Here is a 21,118-nt window from a genome sequence, read left to right on the forward strand (position 1 = left end):
TCCCTTCATAAAAACTATAAAAAAATTTTACAAAATATAAATAATTATCAAATTAAATTAGGGTCGTCAATTGAGTGGTGGCTCGATTGGCATGCTAGCTGGTAGTCCCAGCAGACACTAGGACTGGAATCCCGCTATTATCACCTATGTTAAAAAAATAAATAAATAAATTAGGATCTGTGGCCCGGTGGGCAGGCTTTCAGGCTCAATGTCCATGAACTACAGAACTAGGGCCTACTCAGGATTGGGTTGGACTTGGGCCTTTAAGTCTGGTTAGTGGGCATGTATTGCAAAGATCAAGTAGCTAAACAACCAAGAAAGATTGGGATGCCAAATATCCTCTACGTCCATTTATTTAACATATGAGCTAACAAGGGAAATAATCAGACACTGTCTCAAATATATTATTGACCTCCCAGTAGGGCTTATGAGTTCAACAGTGATTGAACTCTTGGCTTACAGCTCTTTATTCAGATTTAAATGTAAAAGCAAAACAACCTTCCACTATAGTTAATCGAGTTCAACAGTGATTGAACTAGATCTTAATAAGATTAATAAGACACTTTATTAAGAAGGTCGCCCCATTAATTTGGACACAGAACCTGGAAAATCAGGCCTTTAAGAAGAGAAATCTGGGGTACGTCCAACTTCATGGGGTTCTAATTCTATGCATCCATTTTCTCAGAAGCGACGGATCTTTAGTCAGGCTTCTAAGACGAAGAAGCACGCAAACAACAACCCCACACAGAAACCCAAGTGCAGCACTAGATCCTACAAGCGATACTGCAGTGCACACAAGCATCACGAAGGACTCCTCTTTGGAACCCATGTCTCTGGAAGCCATGGCCAGCTCGATCCCTGCAAATAGAAGGAGCACCCCTAACAATCCCACAGGAAATTGAGCCAACAGCTTCACCAAAGACGTCCCAAGCACAAGGCCCAACACCAATTTGGCCGCCCCTAGAATTGCCACACACCCACCGCTCCTTCCCCCAAACTTATACTGTCCAGCAAGCCCACCTGCACCATGGCAGCATGGCATGGCTCCAAACCAGCACCCAACCAAGTTCATCAACCCCACGCTCACCGAGACTGAAGTGGCTGAGAAGTGCTTCCCCGGGAAGAGATCCGACGACATCTTACAGACTGCGATCACTGAATTCAACATGGAAAGTGGTAACTGAGGAATTGTACCTTTAATGAATCCTTCCTTCCAGGCATGCCTGGACATCTTCACAACATGTATATCAGATGGCCCGAATTCAATCTCTTTGATCACTCTAGGCCTCCTTATGATGGCCAAGACCACACCCAATAGAAAAACAATCATGGCTGAAGGTAGAGATACTAAAATTCCCCATAATCGTCTCCTTGGGCTTGGAGTTCGTGGCCTTGATTCTCCAGGCAACCCATCACCACCAACTGCATCTTCTCCTTCTCTTTCTGTCTCCTCCTCCCCACCTGCACCACTAACAATCACGATAAAGCAAGCACAAACAATAGCCAAAACCAGACCATCCAATCCTAACCATGGCCTAGTCCCGCTAGACTTTCCCTTGGAAAGCTGTTGAACATTTCGAACGTACTTAACTGCAGTGAAGGCAAACGACAGCCCCTGTGAGAGCTGAATTCCCCTAACAACAGGTAGAGGAATGAGCCTATACACAAGTCCCATCAACCCAGTTACTCCCAATAAGAAAAGTATTGCCGACGTGCAGATTCCGGCAGCCATGATCTCCGGGACGCCAAAGTTTTTGCTATCCGAGATAGCAGCGGCGGCGATGGACTTCATGGGTTGGACGGGCATAGGAACACCATAGATCACACCTGTGATAATGTTGTAGACACCGGTGAATATAAGCGTTACACCAAGGTTAAGGTTATTGGCTAGTGTCATGGAGATTGCTAAAGGAATATATGTTCCCAAGTCTCCCATGGCTCCATTCAGTTCCGACCATTTGGAGCCTCTGAAAGCAAGGTTGTCCTTCAGTTTGCTGAGAGCACTGGTCGGAAAACTTGATGATGCGGGGGCAAGGTCGGTGCTCACCACCGATGGGTTTTCGCTGGTTTTGCGACACTCTGATTGGTGGTTTGGGTACTCCATGTTTGCATAAACAACTTCAGTTGCAGAATGCCAAGAGAACGTGGGTCGATTGGATTTATAACTCCGAGCGAATCTTGAGTAAAAAGCATGCCTTTTGCAGTCGTGGGAGAAGAACAAATGAGCCACTAGTTGTGGTTTGGAGGAATCGTGTTCTCCTGCACCGAGGATTTTAATATAGATAGTCAAACAAGTGATTGGGGATTATATGTATGGTGATAATTCTATTTATATTATATATTAAAAGCAGGAATCATGAGATGCTCTTCGCCCATCCTCAGGACCGCAGCCAACAGCCACTATGAAGACTCACACGGGACCCACTAATGGTCACTCATGATCATGATCATCAGTCTTAGCTTCAGCAGGTTCTGGAGCAGAGCAATGTTGATCTCTCTTTTATCAAGTGAAAAACTCAGGCCCCGCTTGATTCACAGGCCGGAATCGGAATCGGAATAGGCTATTTCCATTCCAATTGTTTGGTTGGGTGGAATTGAAATCTTATTTTCATTCATGCTGGAATGTCATTCTCCCATTTGATGGAATGTTCCGATTCCAAGTCTAACTACAAACCAAACGGATTGCACTCTCGGTGTTTTTTTCTTCTCTTTCCATTGACTTTAGAAGGTTGCGTGATTGCACTAGTAAGTGGACTAGATATATAGATGTGAATTATATTCATTTGGACTTTAGATGATTGCTAACTTAAGCCCCGCTACTTTTCAAATCTTTTTCTTATTTGTTTGGGGGAAGATCTTTCGGCTGAAAGATGGAGTTTAGAAAAAATGTGAGAAGCTTGATTGGAACTTATTTTAGGAAGAAAGAAATAGAACTTCTCGCTTTTTTTTCGTATGTTTAAATTTCGTCTTCATGCAGGAAGGCGCACATCCAAACAAGCGATCCTTCAACCGCTAAGTCTGCTAAGATCGTTAACGATTTTTTAGCTGTCAGATTTTCTGAAAGATCTTTCAAAAAAAAAAAATAATGCCAAACGGCACCTGAGCTAGCTGCTCACTACGTCTTTTCTGTTTTATTATTATTAGGGCGTGCGCGTGAGTTCACAACTCACATAGCGAAGTCAAATGCTTGCATCCCAGCAGGAACTTGGGTAGTGTTGATTTTTGAAGAGAAAAAAACACCAAAAGTTACGTACTTGCAGACGTTATCACATCTTTATTTTAATTTACCCAATAGTAACCAGCAACTTGAACTGCGTTCTCCCCCTGTTACGCTTCCTCCCCTTTGATCTGTCTCTTTTCTCTGTCCGTTTCTTTAACTGATTGAATATGGGTCCACCTCTATATGAGCTGATAATGGAGCTCATATCATGATGACAATTGGTCACCATTCGGGAAGATTACCGATTAATCTCAACCATTAGTTACTTGCCCTTGTAAGTGGACTGATGATCTCTGATCATTAAGTTCATGTCTCAAGATCAGTCAACCAATCTGGACAATCACTTGACCAGGTGTTCGGATCTTCTAGGCCCCAATATATTTGAAAAAAAAAAAAAAACACCCTCAATCAATGGTTCATTTTAACCATTGAAACATTTTCCCTGATCAGAAGATCATGCTTTTTATTCTCTGTTTTATTTTTAATATTTTGAACATTTCCTTCATTAGTAACGTTATCATTTAGGGTAAAATAATTTACTCCCCTGATGTTTCAGAGAAGTACTTAAACCTTCCCTCACCTTTAAACGTTGTAATAAAGACCTCCCCTGACCTTTAGTGTAAAATCTGCTTATTGACCTTTTCCGTTAGTTGAACGTAAAATACTTATGAATCATACTCGGGTAAAATACTTATACCTCCCTTGACGTTTTTGATAAATGCTTAAACCTCCCCTCACCTTTTGGGATGCAGCAAGGGCTTATACAGTTCAAGATTTTAATGAGACAATGTTGAAAGCTAGCTTGGGAGTGGGCGAAGGACACACCTTCAAAATGTTGGAGTAGGCATGCTTTCAACACTAGTGCAAAGAGTGATGACTTACATAACAATATGTCCGAGTCCTTTAACAAGTGGATAATAGAAACCAGTTTGAGAAGATATGAAAATGTTTAAAGATGACACAGCGTGGAAGCAATAAAAACCGGGCTGGCTACGCAAGCACCGGGCGAACACAAGCTTCTAGCAAAGCTAATGAAAATCTCTAGAGGAGAGAGAAAAGGTGGCAAAAATTGAAGTATAAATCTGAAGTGTGTATTAGCTTGGAAAGAGCAATATTTATAATACATCTGAAAATTGTAGAAGAACTAGGAAAGAACAACTATGATAAATATCAAAACATCTAATCTTCTAGGGTCGACTTCTTGATCTTGGTCTTGATAGGATCAAATACTTTGGCTTGATCTTCACTGTCCGATCTCCCTGGATCTTATCCATGCATTGAACTCTTGATGAGTCTTGGATTCTTGAATTCTTGATGAGTCTTGGGTTCTTGAATTCTTGATGAGTCTTGGATCCTTGAATTATCCTTACCCTTATCCTTATCCTATGAGCTGACGCCCATATAGTGAGATGGGCCTTGGGATGGGCCTCCATCATTATCCCCCACTTGGAAAAAACTCAACCCCGAGTCGTGACTAGGATATGCAAGTGTCATCTCTGGCAGGTAGCGATGAAGGTCAACAACATTGAACGTCTTAGAGATACCCATATGATTTGGTAGGTCCACGACATATGCATTGTCGTTGATTTTCTTCACGATCTTGTATGGACCGTACTTCCGAGGCTACAACTTGTTGTATTTTCCCACGGGAATCCTTTCCTTCCTCAAGAATACCATAACTTCGTCATCGACGTCAAATACTTGGTGCCGCCGATGCTTGTCTGCTGCCAACTTGTACTTGGCGTTGGTTTGTTCTAGCTTCTGCTTCACGGCTTCTTGGACGGATTGGATCTGGTCCGCCATCTGTTCTACGGAGGTACTGGCACCAGGTACTCTGGGTAGCTTTACTAAGTCCAGTGCATGATTTGGAACCTTCATGTAGACAATGGAGAATGGAGATCTACCTATAGAGTTGTGTATTGCATTATTATAGGCGAACTCAGCCTGTGCAATAGCGAAATCCCATTGTTTCGGTCTCTCCCGACATATACTGCGAATCAAGTTACCAAGGGTCTAGTTCACCACCTCTGTTTGTCCGTCTGTCTGCGGATGGGTTGTGTTGCTGAAATTTAGTGATGAGTCAAATAACCTCCATAGGGTCATCCAGAAGTGACTTAAGAACCTTGTGTCTCGACCTGATGTGATAGTCTTGGGTACCCCATGTAAACGCCTTGAAAAATAATTTGGTAGTCGCTGATGCATTTATTGTTTTCTTGCATGGGAGGAAGTAAGCCATCTTAGAGAACCTGTCAACCACTACGAAGACGGAGTCCATATTTCTTTGGGTTTTTGGCAAACCTAGCACAAAATCCATGGACAAGTCTTCCCAAATAACAGTAGGAACGGGGAGAGGTATGTAGAGACCAGTGTTTTGAGTTTGGCCCTTAGTTGTCTAACAAATATAACATCTACTCACAATAGTGGACACATCTTTTCTTAATTTTGGCCAATAATAACGCCCCTTAATTGCTTCAATTGTCTTGTCCCTTCCCAGGTGTCCTGCTAATCCACCCCCATGCAGATCACGGATGATCTTTTCGCGGAGGGAGGTGCAAGGGATGCACAGCTGTTTCCCTTTCATAAGGAACCCATCATAAATGTAGAAGTCATCTGCTGACTGTCGATTCCCACATTTCTCCCATACATGTTGGAAGTCCTCATCCTGGGCGTATAGGTCTTTTAGGCATTCAAAACCCACAATCTCAATACTGAGGGTCTTGGTGAGGGCTACACGTCTACTAAGAGCATCGACCACCTTATTTTGTTGTCCAGCCTTATACACAATTTTGTATGGGAATTTGTCAAGGAAAGCAAACCATCTTGCATGTAAATCACTTCTTAATTGCTTTTGCCCACTGAGATACTTTAGGGCCTGGTGGTCAGTATAAAGAACAAATTCTTTTGCAATTAAATAATGTTCCCATGTTTTCAAGGCTCTAACCACAGCATAGAACTCTTTGTCATAAGTAGACCACTTTCTCTTGGATTCACATAACTTTTCACTGAAGATAGCAATGGGTCTCTTTTCTTGGGACAATACAACCCCTATGCCAACTCCACTTGCGTCACATTCAACTTCAAATAATTTATCAAAATCTGGTAAAGCAAGGACAGGAGCAGTACATAACTTTTCTTTTATGAGAGCAAAACTTTGCTCTTGTTCTTCTCCCCATTGAAATTTCCCCTTTTTCAAACATTCAGTGATGGGAGTTACAATACTGCTAAAATGTTTAATAAATCGCCTGCAGAAAGTTGCTAACCCATGGAAATGTCTCACATCTGTGACATTTGATGGGGTCGGCCACTCCCTAATGGTTTTCAACTTTTCTTCATCTACTTTAATTCCTTCTTTACTCATAATGAATCCCAGGAATAACAAATTATCACTCATAAAAGTGCATTTATTCAAATTAGCATATAATTTATTTTCCCTTAATGCTTTTAGGACCTCCCTAATATGTTCAATATGCTCAGTGATAAAATTGTTGTAAATTAAAATATCACCAAAATATACCACCACAAATTTACCAGTAAAGGGACGCAGTACTTGGTTCATCAGCCTCATGAAAGTGCTGGGTGCATTGGTTAGTCCAAAGGGTATGACTAACCATTCGAACAGGCCATCTCTAGTCTTGAAGGATGTCTTCCATTCATCTCCGGGGCGGATTCTGATCTGATGGTATCCACTCCTGAGATCGATTTTTGAGAAAACTACAGCTCCATTAAGCTGATCTAGCATGTCGTCCAGCCTAGGAATGGGGAATTTGTATCCAATAGTAATTTTGTTAATAGTCCTGCTGTCGACATACATTCTCCAACTGCCATCCTTTTAGGTGTTAGCAAAGCTGGTACTGCACAAGGACTCATATTGACTTGAATGTGTCCATTTTTTAACAATTCTTCTATCTTTTCCCATAAAATCTCATTCTCTTTAGGACTCATCCTGTACTGTGGGAGGTTAGGTAGACTAGCACCTGGAACAAAGTCAATATGATGTTGTATATCTCTCATGGGAGGGAGTTCATTTGGTAATTACTCTGGAACTACATCATGGAATTCATCAAGTAGTCACTGCACTTCCACTGGAATTTTATTTTCCTCCAGAGTCTCATTCATATTTTCTCCCTTTACTACTAACAAATGTACCTCACGGGTATCCTTACATTCTTTTACAAATTCAGCATGGTGATGGGTAATAGTAAGGAAATTTTTTCCATTTGCTTTTGGGGCCTTAGGAACACTCTTTTCAACCATGGGTAACAAAGTATAGCGTATGCCCTCTTTTTCAAGTTGGTAGGTATTCTTCCTACCCATGTGCCTTGCATCTGTATCAAATTGCCAAGGCCTACCTAACAAAATATGGCCAGCATCTATGTCTACAATATCACAATATACTTCATCATTATACTTACCAATAGAAAAGGGTACCTTGTAGCGTTCCTCCACCCGTACGCCGCCTCCTTTCTTGACCCACCCAATTGTGTATGGGTTTGGATGTTTTTCAGGAAGTAGTTGTAACTTTTGTATTATATCCCTGCAAATAATATTTTCTTGACTGCCACTATCAATAATTAAATCAAATAATTTACCCTTGACAGTACATCTGGTACGGAACAATCTGTGCCTTTGAGAGGTATCTTTATTTTTCTGGGATAGCATTAATTTTCTCACAACACAAGTATACTCTTTATGTTCGTATGGACCCTCTTCATCTTCCCCATCAGGTCCACAGTATACTTCCTCCTCCACATCTTCTTCCTCCTCCCTTTCTATCATATTAACTGCCTTCCTTCTGGGACAGTCACTAGATCTATACCCAACCTCATTACATTTAAAGCATTTAAAAGGAGTAGGCTTTGCATAGGGATTACTGGGTTTAGGAGGGTTAGAAGGGTTACCTCGAGTATGTCCTCCTGTGTTGGCCTTACCGACATTAGCTGTACTTGTCGGGTGAGAAGGTTTTACTACTGGGACTGATTTGTTCCTGTCGACAGTTGCCGGTCTGTTGTCGCTCCCGCTGTACCGGCGATAATTATCACTATGGGTCTTTTCTTGGAACATCAATTCTACTTTCAAGGCTAGGTTCCTTGCTTCCTGCACACTAAGAACCATCTGTACACCAATTTTATCTCCGATAGACGGTCTTAAACCGTTTAGATAACGGGCTGCCTGCTGGTTATCACTTTCAGATAATTGATTTCTTTCAACTAATTTTAAAAATTCAGATGTATATTCATTAACACTACGAGAACCCTGCGCACACCGTTGGTATGATTCAAACATGTATTGTTCATAATCTGGGGGTAAAAATCTACCTCTGATTAACTGTTTCATGCGCCTCCAGGTTCAAACAGGACCCCTTCCTTCTCTGATCCGAGTCTCTCTCATGCGTTCCCACCAAACAGATGCACCTCCTTTTAGTCGGAAGGCTACTAGTTTGACTCTCCGTTCTTCTGGGATTTCCATATACTCGAAGAAACGATCGACTTCTGTGATCCAATCTAGAAGTCCCTCTATGCCAAGATCCCCACTAAAAGTAGGAATATCTACCTTGAGTTTAAATTCATCATTATGCCTACGGGGATTGAAATTACCTTGATTGTGCCAATTTCTGCCGTTTCTGTCGTTGCCGGGAAAAACTGGAGCACCACCGAATTCTAACTCATCATCACTGTCATCGTCAAGAACTGAACGCCGGGATGCAGCGTTGACGGGTGGTCTGTCGTGGTCATCTCCTTCGATTGGATGTGGATTTTCCCGGTTCCATGGAACAACCTCCCATAACAAGGTTCGCAGTTGTTCAGCCATCTTTGCCAACTGCTGTTCGATGTTACGTGTGGTCGTGCACTGCTCTTCGATTGCTCTCCAAACAGTTGGGAACCCCTGATCTCCGTCACGGGGTGAGTTGCGACTGCTATCGTCTTGGTTGGCCATTTGACTGGGCGAACTCCCTGCTCTGATACCACCTGACGCAGCGTGGAAGCAATAAAAATCGGGTTGGCTACGCAAGCACCGGGCGAACACAAGCTTCTAGCAAAGCTAACGAAAATCTCGAGGAGAGAGAAAAGGTGACGAAAATTGAAGTGTAAATCTGAAGTGTGTATTAGCTTGGAAAGAGCAATATTTATAATACATCTAGAAATTGTAGAAGAACTAGGAAAGAACAACTATGATAGATATCAAAACATCTAATCTGCTAGGGTCGATTTCTTCTTGATCTTGGTCTTGATAGGATCGAATACTTTGGTTTGATCATCACTATCCGATTTCCCTGGATCTTATCCATGCATTGAACTCTTGATGAGTCTTGAATTCTTGAATTCTTAATGAGTCTTGGGTTCTTGAATTCTTGATGAGTCTTGGATCATTGAATTATCTTTTCTTGAATTATCCTTACCCTTATCCTTATCCTATGAGTTGCCGCCCATATAGTGAGATGGGCCTTGGGATGGGCCTCCATCAAAAGATGAGAGATATAAGTACTTATCATAAACGTCAGGGAGGTATAAGTATTTTACCCTGGCATAATTCATGGGTAATTTGGGTATTTAAAAAAATAGAGCAATAGACTTATATTTCTGTTCAGTTTCTAACGTGCAACTAACAGAAGGGGTCAATAGGCAGATTTTACACCAAAGGTCAGGAAGGTCTTTACAAACTTTAATGGTGAGGGGAGGTTTAAGTAATTATCAGAAACGTCAGGGGAGGTATAAATATTTTACCTTATCATTTGTTACACTTATGATAAGATCAATTTTTCTGCGAAGTTTCTAGATTTTTAATTATTTGATTTTTAGCATCACAGATTGATCAATTGAAACTGCTGATCAGTGCAAGCCCACCATCCATATGTAAGGCATTGCCATGTCATTTTTCAAAAGGGTCCAACAGATTCCAGAAAGGCATGATATTAACACACTTGTAACTAAATGAACCGGTATCGAAATCAATTGGTAACTTGACATCAATCAAAATTCACCGTAAGAACTTGATCAATCAACCCCCCCCCCCCCCCCTCCCTTCAATAACCAATACCATCTGATTGGTTTTACGCTTCTATGATACCAATTGGTTGGTTATAAATTTTTCTGGCATCATGTCTTTTCCAGCATCATAATTGAATCCTTTAAAATACTGCATTCTATAGATGCTTCACCAAAGATGTGGCCATGAAACAGACATTTAAGCGAAAAAAAAAAGGAGAAAACAAACCTATGGCCACAAAAATGTTTCAAATGACTCAGTTTCACAAATGCAATTGAAGAAAATCCAGTCACTTCGATGGCGACTGGATTTGATTTGTAGTGAATTGAGATTTGGAGCTCCGACCAGTCTTTACTCCACGTGTTAAAAAGTCTATGACACGGTAAGAGCAAGGCATGCATGCGCATGGACATAGAACTAGCTAGAACTGAAAATCAAATAATCCAACACAGCAGTGGCACACTGGCAGCCATTTTGGACATAACCCTTCTTTTCTGTTACGCAAAATACCTATCTGGGAGTGGGAGAATGGCTTGGCACAACGCGTTTACATTTTCAACCAAGCATTAGTCTAGCTCCCTCGTCACACTACCTAAAAAAATGCTGCACATTTGCACTAGAGTTTCAGCAAACTAGCTTGGCGATTATAACAGGTCAATAGTGCAAAAATGGGGTTACAAGATTGTAAATGCAAGGAATGCAAAAATGCGGACATGATTGGTCAATGGGCAACTTTTCTTTTATTCTGATGTTATCCATATGAAACGCGCATATTTTTAGATCATTACAACCCTAGCTTTGCTGATACAGTTTTTCCAGTGTCCAATTCCGCACATTATTATGAAATGAATGAAATAACCTGTAATACTACTAGGAATTGATACTACATGTATTAAATCATTCTTCTTTGGTCCACCTACAAGGCTACAACTTCCCAAAGCACTAACCATCAAACCAGTTAGTGTAGTGAACCAAGGAACTCCATGTAACGGAAACAAAATACTGTACTTCTCTTTGAAGATAATCATACCCAAAAAAAAGCACGTGATCCACGGATTGCAAGTACCTAGCACTCCAAATATGTGCGGAGTTTCTTGTCACGACTGGACAAGTCAGTAAAATTCTCCCTTCAAATTCAGTCAAGCTTTACATTAGAATACAGGAGGGTGTCCCTTGTGAGAGGCATATTGAGAAGAAAGTGGATCTGCAGATAGAAAAAAAGTATACCACCAAACAATATAATTGTCAGCTTCTCAATCCTGTATGTGGTTTATAGACAATGATATGCATATTGGAAACAGAGAGGTATGATTATCAGAGGCATGTTGGAAACAGCCTCTCTGTATATGTGGGGCTAAGGTTGCGTACATCTATCCTCCCCAGACCACACATTGGTGGGAGCCTTGTGCACTGGGCTACCTTTAATTTCCAATCAGTAATATTTTCCAATTAGTAACAGATCAGTATAAATAATCTCTGTGGCATGTTCAGCAATCATTATGCATGCTTGTGAAAAATTTCCTGAGCTTAGAATGAATTGTGCTTGAAGGTTTCATGAATATCTCAATGCTAATTCTAAAGAAAATAAGAATGCATGACAGATAAAATCATTTCAAGAAAAAAAAAAAAAAACAAAGGCTGATTAGCATTGAAGGAAGGCCCAGGATATTTGACCCATGGGGTTTTGGACAGTTTGGGAGGAAAGAAATCAAAGAATCTTCTCTGAAAAAAAAAAAAGAAGTAAAGATATCATCATTGAAACAATAACTGTTAGGGTGATTCATTGGGTCAAGACAAAAAAGCTCTTTGAGGGGTTGTCAGCAGGAGATATCACTAAGAACTGGAAAGAAGTGGCATTTTCAGCTCCTATTAAAGCGGTTCCCAGTCCAGTTTGATCACCTCCGGATGTTGGCTTTACTAAACTGAATTTTGATGGTAACAGTGAAGGAAATCCGGGCCCTTCAGTTATAGGAGTATTCAGGGATGAGGAAGGAAAAATCACTGCTTTGTATTCGGGTCCTATTGGTAATGGGGATTCATTAAGAGAGAAAATCTTGGTGGTCTTGGAAGGGGTAAAAAGAAAACAGCTGAATATCAGAAAACTGATGAATTATCAATATATATATATATATATCAGAAAACTGATGGTGGAAGGTGATTCAATGTTAGTCATTGGCTGGCTGCAAAGGAAAGAGATTAGGTTTTGGAAGTTCTTAAATGAGAAAAAGAAATTTAAGCAGTTGACCCGGAACATGGAAATCAAGTTCCAGTGGATTAAGAGAAGTGCAAATTCATTTGCGGGTTCACTTTCCAAGCAAGGGGTGGGAAGAGTCGGTCTCTTTTGGGCAATTTTGTAACATGAATATGAATCTTAGTGAGGGTTAAGAGATTTTACCCCTCCCTCTTTCCTATTGTACTCTCTGTTGTTTTCTATTAATTATCCAAAAAAAAGTTTTGAGAAAGTGGAGATGTAGAGGAGTTTGACACTGAATCTGTTATATGTGGTTTTTTTTTTATGAGTTAAGTGGTTATTGGATATTTTTTTTTTTTTTTGACGAGTAAAGTGGTTATTGGAAAATTAGAGGTGGATTTAGGGAGAAAAAGGGATGCAAGTATCTTGAAGGAGCCAAAAAAGGTGATAAATCATTGGCGAATCTGAAAAAATAAGGTTTAAACAATGGCCAATTTATCATGCTACCAAGGTTTTCCAATTTCCATCAGCTCAAGGATGGTCTATTAGGGCTGGCTCTTGTAGCAAGTTTAAGAGGGTTCAAAAAAGGAATGGAGTGAAGGTCAAAAATAAAATTCAGAGCTCTACAAAATGGAGTAATTCTTCAGATTTGACAAAAAAAAAGAGGTGGAGGAACTGGAACTAAATATTGATGACCATAAGGAAATTGATTTTTTTAAGGGAGGAAGATCAGCTGGGGACTGAGTGTGAAAATGAGGAAGAGGTTGCAGAAGGGGAAGAGGAAAAGAAGGTGATTGTTGACAGAGGAAAATAGATAAAAATGTGGATTTGGAAAAGATAGTTGAAATTGAAGTTCAAGTTAGCAAATTGTTGGGGCTTTCTTCTATCAGAGGAGAAGAATTTGCAATAAAAACTTTTTTGGAACTGCAAAAGAAATTTTTTTTGGTGTGGAAAGTCCTAGTGCTGAGATTTGATTAGTAGTTGTTTGCATTTGGGTGTGTCTGTATTTCAGGGTGTAGGGAAGACACCTGGGTTTCTTGTGTTGGGTTTTGGGCCTTGGTTTAAGGTCTCTGGGATGGGAAAAGTTTATTTGCTAGGGGTTTGTGAAGGCTGCTGGGATATAGGTTTTGAGTTTTCTCTTTTTTCCTGTCAGTGATATCTTATCAACTATGTTGTAATTTCCTTTTATTACTTAATCAAAATTTACTTTTTTATTTATTACAAAAAAAGTAAGTTAAAGAACGAAACCGAATGTGTTTCTCACCCCAAGCAGAGTAGATATGAGGAGAATGATTCCTGTTATCCAAGCAAGGCTCCATCTAACCAACAGAACTTCTGCAGTAGTTGTCGAATTAGTTGAGCCTGCCACCTCCTCCATCCTCCGAAAAGAAGGCTGAGAAGTAAACTTCACATTCACCATTGAGGAAGACTCTTGGTAAAGGTCTCCAGAAAAGGTGAACACTCCAACAATTTCACCTGTCCAAGTGATACATACCACAAGATTTTGAGAACAAAAGAAAACCAAGTCATCATTTGAAAATTGAAAGCACAGGAAAAAACAGTCCATACAAAGAAATTCAACTAGGAACACTGTCATCAACAAAGGAATGCTAGCCATGTATGAGAAATAGGGAATCATATTAGGCTACAAAACCAGTTTCAGATGCACTTAGCGTCGATAAGGGAAGGTCAGCAAGACCTTCATTACATATGAGGATCAAAAGTTATATTCAGAAAAAATCTGTCCTTTTTATCAGAAAGGTCACATGCTCGACCCCTCTAATTTCTTTACAGATTGAGGACCAACAGAAAAATCTGGATCTGGTAGGCAGACTCGGTGAAAAATGTAAATTAGCCGAAAATTCTATTGATGTGGATTTTTCTTTGTGGGGGGAGGGTAAAACTACAGATTCAGATTTAAGTATATGTAGGAGGCCCCTAGTTGTCAAAGCAACACCTAGGCAACAGGGTGCCCATGGATGGTTGCCTTGCTTAATCAACTACCTATTTTGTACATGCTGCTATGAAACACTTTTATATTCTTTGTTTTGATATTACAATAATTAAATAGATATTTTTAATCTAGAAATTCATTTTGTGAAGCAAGGAAGAAGTTATATATATTTTATAACCTTTTCTTATTCTTCTTCGCATAAATATGTTGATTTTATGTTTTAATATGAAACTTATACTTTTTTTATGAAGTTAATTGATAATTATCAATAAAAGATGGTTGCTGGTTGATAATGGAACCTAGGGAATTCTAATGGTGAAACTGTGACATGTTGCAAAGGAAGTGACCTGGCTGGTGCCTCTCTCCAAATAGGTGTATCGTGTGTATTTCTAATGGTGAAACTGTTTACCATCTTTTCATATCCTGTCCCTTTGCTGAATGTATTTGGGAGAGAATTTTTGTGTTGTTTGGTTGCAGGTGGTCTACTCCAAGCAGTTTGGACAGGCTCTTCAATTCATCCACATTCAAGTGCCCAAGAAAAAGAGGGAAGATACTCTGGAAATGCACAAGGGCAGCAATGTTATGGATGATCTGGGAAGAAAGAACCTTCAGAATTTTCAAGGAAAAAAGGAATGCAGAAGCTGTGTTTCAAGGCATTGTGGTTAAAGTAATACATTGGGTCAAGACTATTACTGTATTTTCGGACTTTACTTTTGATGATATTATCAGAAATTGGGGGGTGATTGCAGCTACCTCTTCCTCCAAGAAAAAATGGATTTTCTCAAACTGAACTTTGATGGCAGCAATCTTGGCAATCCAGGTCCATCAGGGATAGGCTGGGTGTTAAGAAATGGGAGGGGAGAAAATCTGACTTTGTTCTCAGGACCAACTGGGGAAGGAAACTCCACGAGAGCAGAGCTGAAAGCTGTGATGTTTGGCATACAGAGTTGTGGAGTTAGGTTTTCAAAAGCTGATAATTGAAGGTGATTCTAAGCTAGCTAAGAAAAGAAGAACAGCACCCATGGTGGTTCAGAAATGAGATCAAAAAATTTAGAAAATGTCAAAAGACATGCAGCTATTATTTCATTGGGTTCCAAGGTCAGCCAACAATCTAGCTGATCAGTTAGCAAAACAAGGTGTATACAGAGATCAAGTTTTTTGGGCACAGCTGTAACATTGAAGAAAAAGCCACTGGGGTTTTTTCTTTTTCTGTTGTAAGGGGTAGCCGAGGCTACCCCTTGATGTAAAGACACCTTTCTTTTATTAATAAATTTGCTCTGTTTTACTGATAAAAAAAATGGAACCTAGGGAATTACCCTAGGATTCATGGTTTCCATGTAAAAACTCCATCGCCTAGGTGATGCCTGGGACTAGGCAGCAAGGTGCCCCCCCCCCAATCACCTAGCTTCACCTTGGCGCCTTGGGAACCATGCCAAAGGCCTTCCTTGGTACATTTTTGCCATTAATACAATACAATTGATACAAGAAAAGGGGTTGAACACCTTAAATGTGATACAATTTCTTGCGAAGCCATTTCCACAATACCACCCAAATTTTCTATCATTGATAAATATACATTTTCTACATTTTCTTGGAGGGGGCAGTGGAATTAAAATTTGTGAAAATATGGGTGGGCAAAGAACCCAAGTGCCAGATTCCATTAGCTTTATGGAATTTCTCCCTTTAGAAACTTTCCCTTCAATGTGACCTATCCCAAGTCAAGGTTAGCTTAGGATTTTGGCTTTGTGAAGGTAGGATTCAATCAAGCCTATAACAAGCACAGTAGCAGGCACCTCTGCCAGAGGCCTATAACAATCTCATGTCTCACATCTTCTTGGCATATCATTAATGTATGTCAGTAACATGCAAACCCTAAAAATGTCTATATTTTGCTCTCTAAATCTGATCTTAGATTTTGGAATGTTGTAACTTGTATGATCACAAGGGAAAATGTTATCATATATTGGTCTATTGCAGTGCTGTAACACAGAATTGATTCTTGGAACTACCTTCTGATTAGGAGTGTCCATTTAATATCATTGATGTGCAACAGAATTCGGATTTTTTCACTGTTTTAACGGAAAATATTATGGGGATCTTAGATCCTTTCATCTCTATGGTGCATTCATGAATCAGAAGACAAGAAACAAGGCTACTTCCAAGACAAAGTCCAGTATGCACAGTTGAAATTTTCTCTCTTTTTTTTTTATCAGCAACTCAGAATTTTATTAAAACTTAAAGAAAAAGAGATTACAACAAGAAGCTGTTAAGAAAAAAAAAAACTTTTACAACCAAAAAAACCCACCACCCTCTTAACATTGAGCCCAAAACAAATGATGTCTATATACTCCTTGCTTAGCTAATCCATGGACCAACCCATTAGTGGACCTCCTAACTCATCTTACATGAATTAGCAATTGTCTTGACAGCAACTTGAACTGCCTGATTTCATTTCTGAATTGCCATAATACCCCTTCTTTTTTTCAACCAACCAATGACTATTTTTGAGTCCCCTTCTACAATCAGCCTTGTGATGCACAGTTGCAATTTTCAAGAGAAAAAATAATGGCATCTTGCTTTTTGAGTGTAGTAGCGGCTTCAAAGGTATCCCAATTAACATGATCATCAGAAATGGGCATTTAATTGCCAGCTCCTCTCTGTTTTGCTATCTCTAGATGGTTTGTTCCTCTTTTTCTATTTATTTTTTAAGTTTTTGATAGTATAAACTAAACCTTGATGATGGGGAACTCCAGGCTCACCAGGCACTAGGGGACTACTAGAGACAACGATCAGAACTATCTGGCTCAGCTTTTCAGGTCCAATTTAGGTTGGAAATTCAGGGAGAGGTTCCTGGCTCTCCTTCAAGGGGATCTGAAAGGAGGCCAACTTAATAATTGATGATCTTCCTTAAAACAGGATTAGTAGAGAAAGAACTTTTCTTTATTTGAGGGACTTCGTTTATTGCCAACATAGTTTTGGTTTACCCCTGGTGCCCCAGTGTGGAGGAAAGGAGTTTATATTCATGTATCATCTTATTTTCATTTTTTTGTCACTAACCCAGAGAAAAAGGGAAATTTGTGCTGATACAATATAGAATTAAGTGATGAATTATCTAGGACCATAAAATGCATTTGACCTTTGTATGCTGTCCATAACGAATCAACTATCTTGCTTAGAGTGGTCATAAACAGCTCCAATCCTTGCTGAGTAATGTCATCAGGTCCATATTGTTCTTGCAAAACCTGAACCATATCAAATAGACTTGGTATATGACGGGTATATAATAAGTAAAATGGAAAGATTAACATGGAAAATATGAATAGAATAAAATAGATAAGTACAAAAGTTACCTAGACAACAAGCATTTGAACATTGATGGTCATGTGCTCTACTAAGGTTACAAACAAGTTATGTATCTGACACTACCTTTCCAACAATTTGGGTTGCATTTGGCATGCTTTGAGAGAACGGGTTCTCGAAATTTTTGTGATTCTAAGAATCAATTAAGTTTGGATATGTGATAATCATTAGAACCGATTCTTTTTTGTTCTCCATCTAAAAACTCATTCTCAGGAAGTAATTATGTGGAGCTAATAAGTTCAACCTTGAAATAAACCCTTCAAGCAATGATCCTGCAGAGTAGTTTAACCAAATGTAGATTGATCTTCTTAACTTTATCAGCTAGTGGAATAAAACATATCCATTTCAAAACAGAACATGGAACAGAACATGAAGGATGGGCTGGAAAATATCATTCATAATGGCCTAGAAGGTGGATGGCCGTCATGGATCCTAAGGGCTATCGTATGCACATCTTCTGGGTGAACCCTAATTTTTTTTTTGATCAATAATTACAGCTAGTTATTTAAAAAAGATGGTTGTCCGAATGGGCTAGGGTGAACCCTAATTTGATGATAGCCCAATCAGAGATCCATCTTGGAGAAATACCCGGCACCCCCAAGTTCATCCAATAACTTGCCAAGCCCAGGGGCTGCGTTATGAGGGTCGCTTTGTACATTTCCAGATCATTGTTTTTGCTTAACTGTTTAATGTGTACTCAGTCATTTGCTCTGGATCCATCCACCCCACCCAAATCTTGATATTCAGAGGGTAGAGAGTTTACAGTTTTTAATTAATAAATATCTTTTCATTGTTAACAATCTAAAAAAAGATATGCATAGAACATACTACTCCCCCAAGTCTTTGCCATTGGATAGAACTTGAGGCATGAACATGAATGTCATTTGTAACACAAAAAAAAAAAAAAAAAAAAACAGAGTTGTATAAAAACTAATCCCCTCAAAGTGGTATTCTAAAATATTCCATCAATCTTCCATCCTGCTGCATGGTGGAACTCTTAAGTACTTCTCTTTGCCTACTTACTTAGCAAAGGTTTTTCCCTCCCTTAAGTCTTCTTTCAGTAGTTTCATTCAGTTTTCAAAAAATATACTAGTTATGGAACATCATGTAAGGAAGGAAGGGATGGAGAAGGGGAGAAAAAATATCATCACCTTAATGCCAGTGAAACAGCCTATGATTAATTCTGCCGGACTTTGCATACTACCAGAGGAATCTTCATGCATTTCCATTGCCCGTCTTATATTGTGCATCATTGAAAGAAGACTCATGACAAACTCCCTATCTGCATTCTGCATAATAGAATGCAAAGCTACTATTAAAGCCTCAAAAAAAAAATAATCAGAAAAAGTAGTGTGAGCCTATATGCATTTGTTTTTGTCAATGAAAACTGGATGCTTATTAACAAAGGGCAAGGACTCAAAGCCTGAAGAAGACCTTTGACATATGCAGTTTCATAGAAGAACCACTGATCAAAGGGACACTCAGCTCCCCATTGAATGTTCCTAAGGCACTAGAAACATATGATCCACCCAACCAGGATGCCTGAACAAACAAAATAAATCCATGGTCAACATATGAACATGATAAAAGGAGAATGAAGATGTTAATAATGTAAACATCAAAAAGAAATAGTGAGAAAAATATAACTAACAAGATCATGGAGTTCTTTGTGAGTACAATCAACATCACAGTCAAAGCCTAAGGGTTCATCTAGGTAGACCACAGAGATGCCATCTTCATCTGCACAAATCATCAACAAAGTTTGGTATTTGGAGTGTAAACGTATTGATGCAATAAGTGGCCATATCTCATAATTTAAGCCTGAGAAGAAGACATGTTTAAGAGAGTTAAAATACCTTGAAGTTGGATATCAGCTTTACTTGAATCAAGAAGAACCTTGCTCTTAAAAGCACCACCAATGTGGCCCTTGCCTAGTTGGTCAACCAGTAGCTGTGGATCTGCATTAATAGAATATTTCATCAATTATTCACTAAGTCTAAGAAATTGAGGGGGATGGATCAAGATGCATTTTATGGATCAAATTCAGCAACCTTCTATTCCTTTGACTTCCAGCATCAATACGGCATGAGGCCTATCAAATGGGTTAGGCAGCAGAACCTCATTCAACTGCAGATACAGAAGGCATTAGTAAGAACCAAAAGCTTCCATAGCAAAGAGGATAGCCTACTCAAAAAGTAAAGAAAAGAAACTTCGAATGAGTAATAACCCATAAGACCTTGTATGAACTATCTGCTGAAAGAGAAGCAGGTGGTGCAAAACCAAGCAAAACTGCCACGGCAGCAGCAACATCAGAGAGAAACATCGAGTCGGTCTATGGCAACAAGAACAAAATCCTTCAATCAGTTGTCTGTCGATTACAAAGCATAGTTTGCAAAATCATTCAAATGCACGGAAAAAATCTATTGCCAATTTAATAATTATGAGCAAGCAAGCCGTCGTCAAGATTGAGAAACCAAACATGGCTCTATCATGCTAAATGATGAATAATTAATCAAAAAGATAGAGAAAGAAAACAAAAATCGGTTCAGTCAGTCAGAATAAGTAAGTTCCGATCCTCAACCAATCCACCTGAACCTATCAAAACCTAGAGCTTCAGCTTCGGCGGCGAAGACGATATAAAGTTCAGGAGAACCCAAAATTTGTTTATCTCGAATACCTCGGCGACAAAGCAAACAAAATAAATAAATAAACTACCTCATAGGCGACATCTGTTGAACGAGAACGAAGAAACTGATGACCAGGGCTATCGAGGAATAAGATCGAACCAGTCCTGCTCTCGGCCTAGATAGAAAAACAGCAAAAACAAACGAGAGCATTGGCAGATCTATATCAATTTCGCGAATAATTACGAAGACTGATGAATGAAATTGCAGCGATTCCCATCAAAGGTAAGAGAATAATTTGGTTAAAAAGGAACTGAGTACAAACCCTAATCTGCAGGCAGAGCAAGAACATTAGAACCAGTACACGGAGGTCCATTGCAGCAGGAGGATGAGAATCTTCTCAGCAATTCCGCAACAATTTCCGATCCTTCTCGTTTGAGAGACAAAATATACACTTTCCGGGACGGAGGACCATTAGATAGGGAGAAATGCTCGTAAGCAACGAGTTCATGCAACTTTCATGATTTCGCCCTCAGGACAAAGTTGGGCATGTGTTTTCGTTGGTCCCACATTTTTCTCCGGGGCGAAGTCGTATGAGAATTGCACATGAGGACCATTAGATATGGAGAAATGCTCGTAAACAACAATTTCATGCAACTTTCATGATATCACCTTCAGGAGTCGGGAGCCGGGACGAAGTTGGGCATGTCCTTTTATGGGTCCCACATTTGTCTCAGTGGCGAAGTATTATAACAGTAGGGGTACTCCAGTCCACGGTTAATCGA

General features: G+C 39.6%; 1 protein-coding gene and 1 pseudogene across 1 annotated transcript; both read right to left on the reverse strand.

Moving 5' to 3' along the window:
- Positions 1-508: 508 nt before the first annotated feature.
- Positions 509-2,202, reverse strand: LOC104602179 (molybdate transporter 1 pseudogene; annotated as a pseudogene).
- Positions 2,203-10,921: 8,719 nt separating this feature from the next.
- On the reverse strand, positions 10,922-20,924 carry LOC104602180 (uncharacterized). The gene is made up of 11 exons (XM_010265778.3): positions 20,659-20,924; positions 20,425-20,511; positions 19,946-20,041; positions 19,761-19,836; positions 19,566-19,667; positions 19,361-19,449; positions 19,144-19,251; positions 18,861-18,998; positions 17,486-17,591; positions 13,660-13,871; positions 10,922-11,408 (listed from the first exon to the last, which is right to left on the reverse strand). Exons 1-11 carry the CDS (start codon positions 20,707-20,709, stop codon positions 11,340-11,342), a joined length of 1,134 nt encoding a protein of 377 aa, XP_010264080.1. The 5' UTR covers positions 20,710-20,924; the 3' UTR covers positions 10,922-11,339.
- Between the last annotated feature and the right edge of the window lie 194 nt (positions 20,925-21,118).

This window comes from Nelumbo nucifera, chromosome 3, assembly GCF_055504915.1.
Source record: "Nelumbo nucifera cultivar China Antique chromosome 3, China Antique-T2T, whole genome shotgun sequence".
Taxonomy (NCBI): domain Eukaryota; kingdom Viridiplantae; phylum Streptophyta; class Magnoliopsida; order Proteales; family Nelumbonaceae; genus Nelumbo; species Nelumbo nucifera.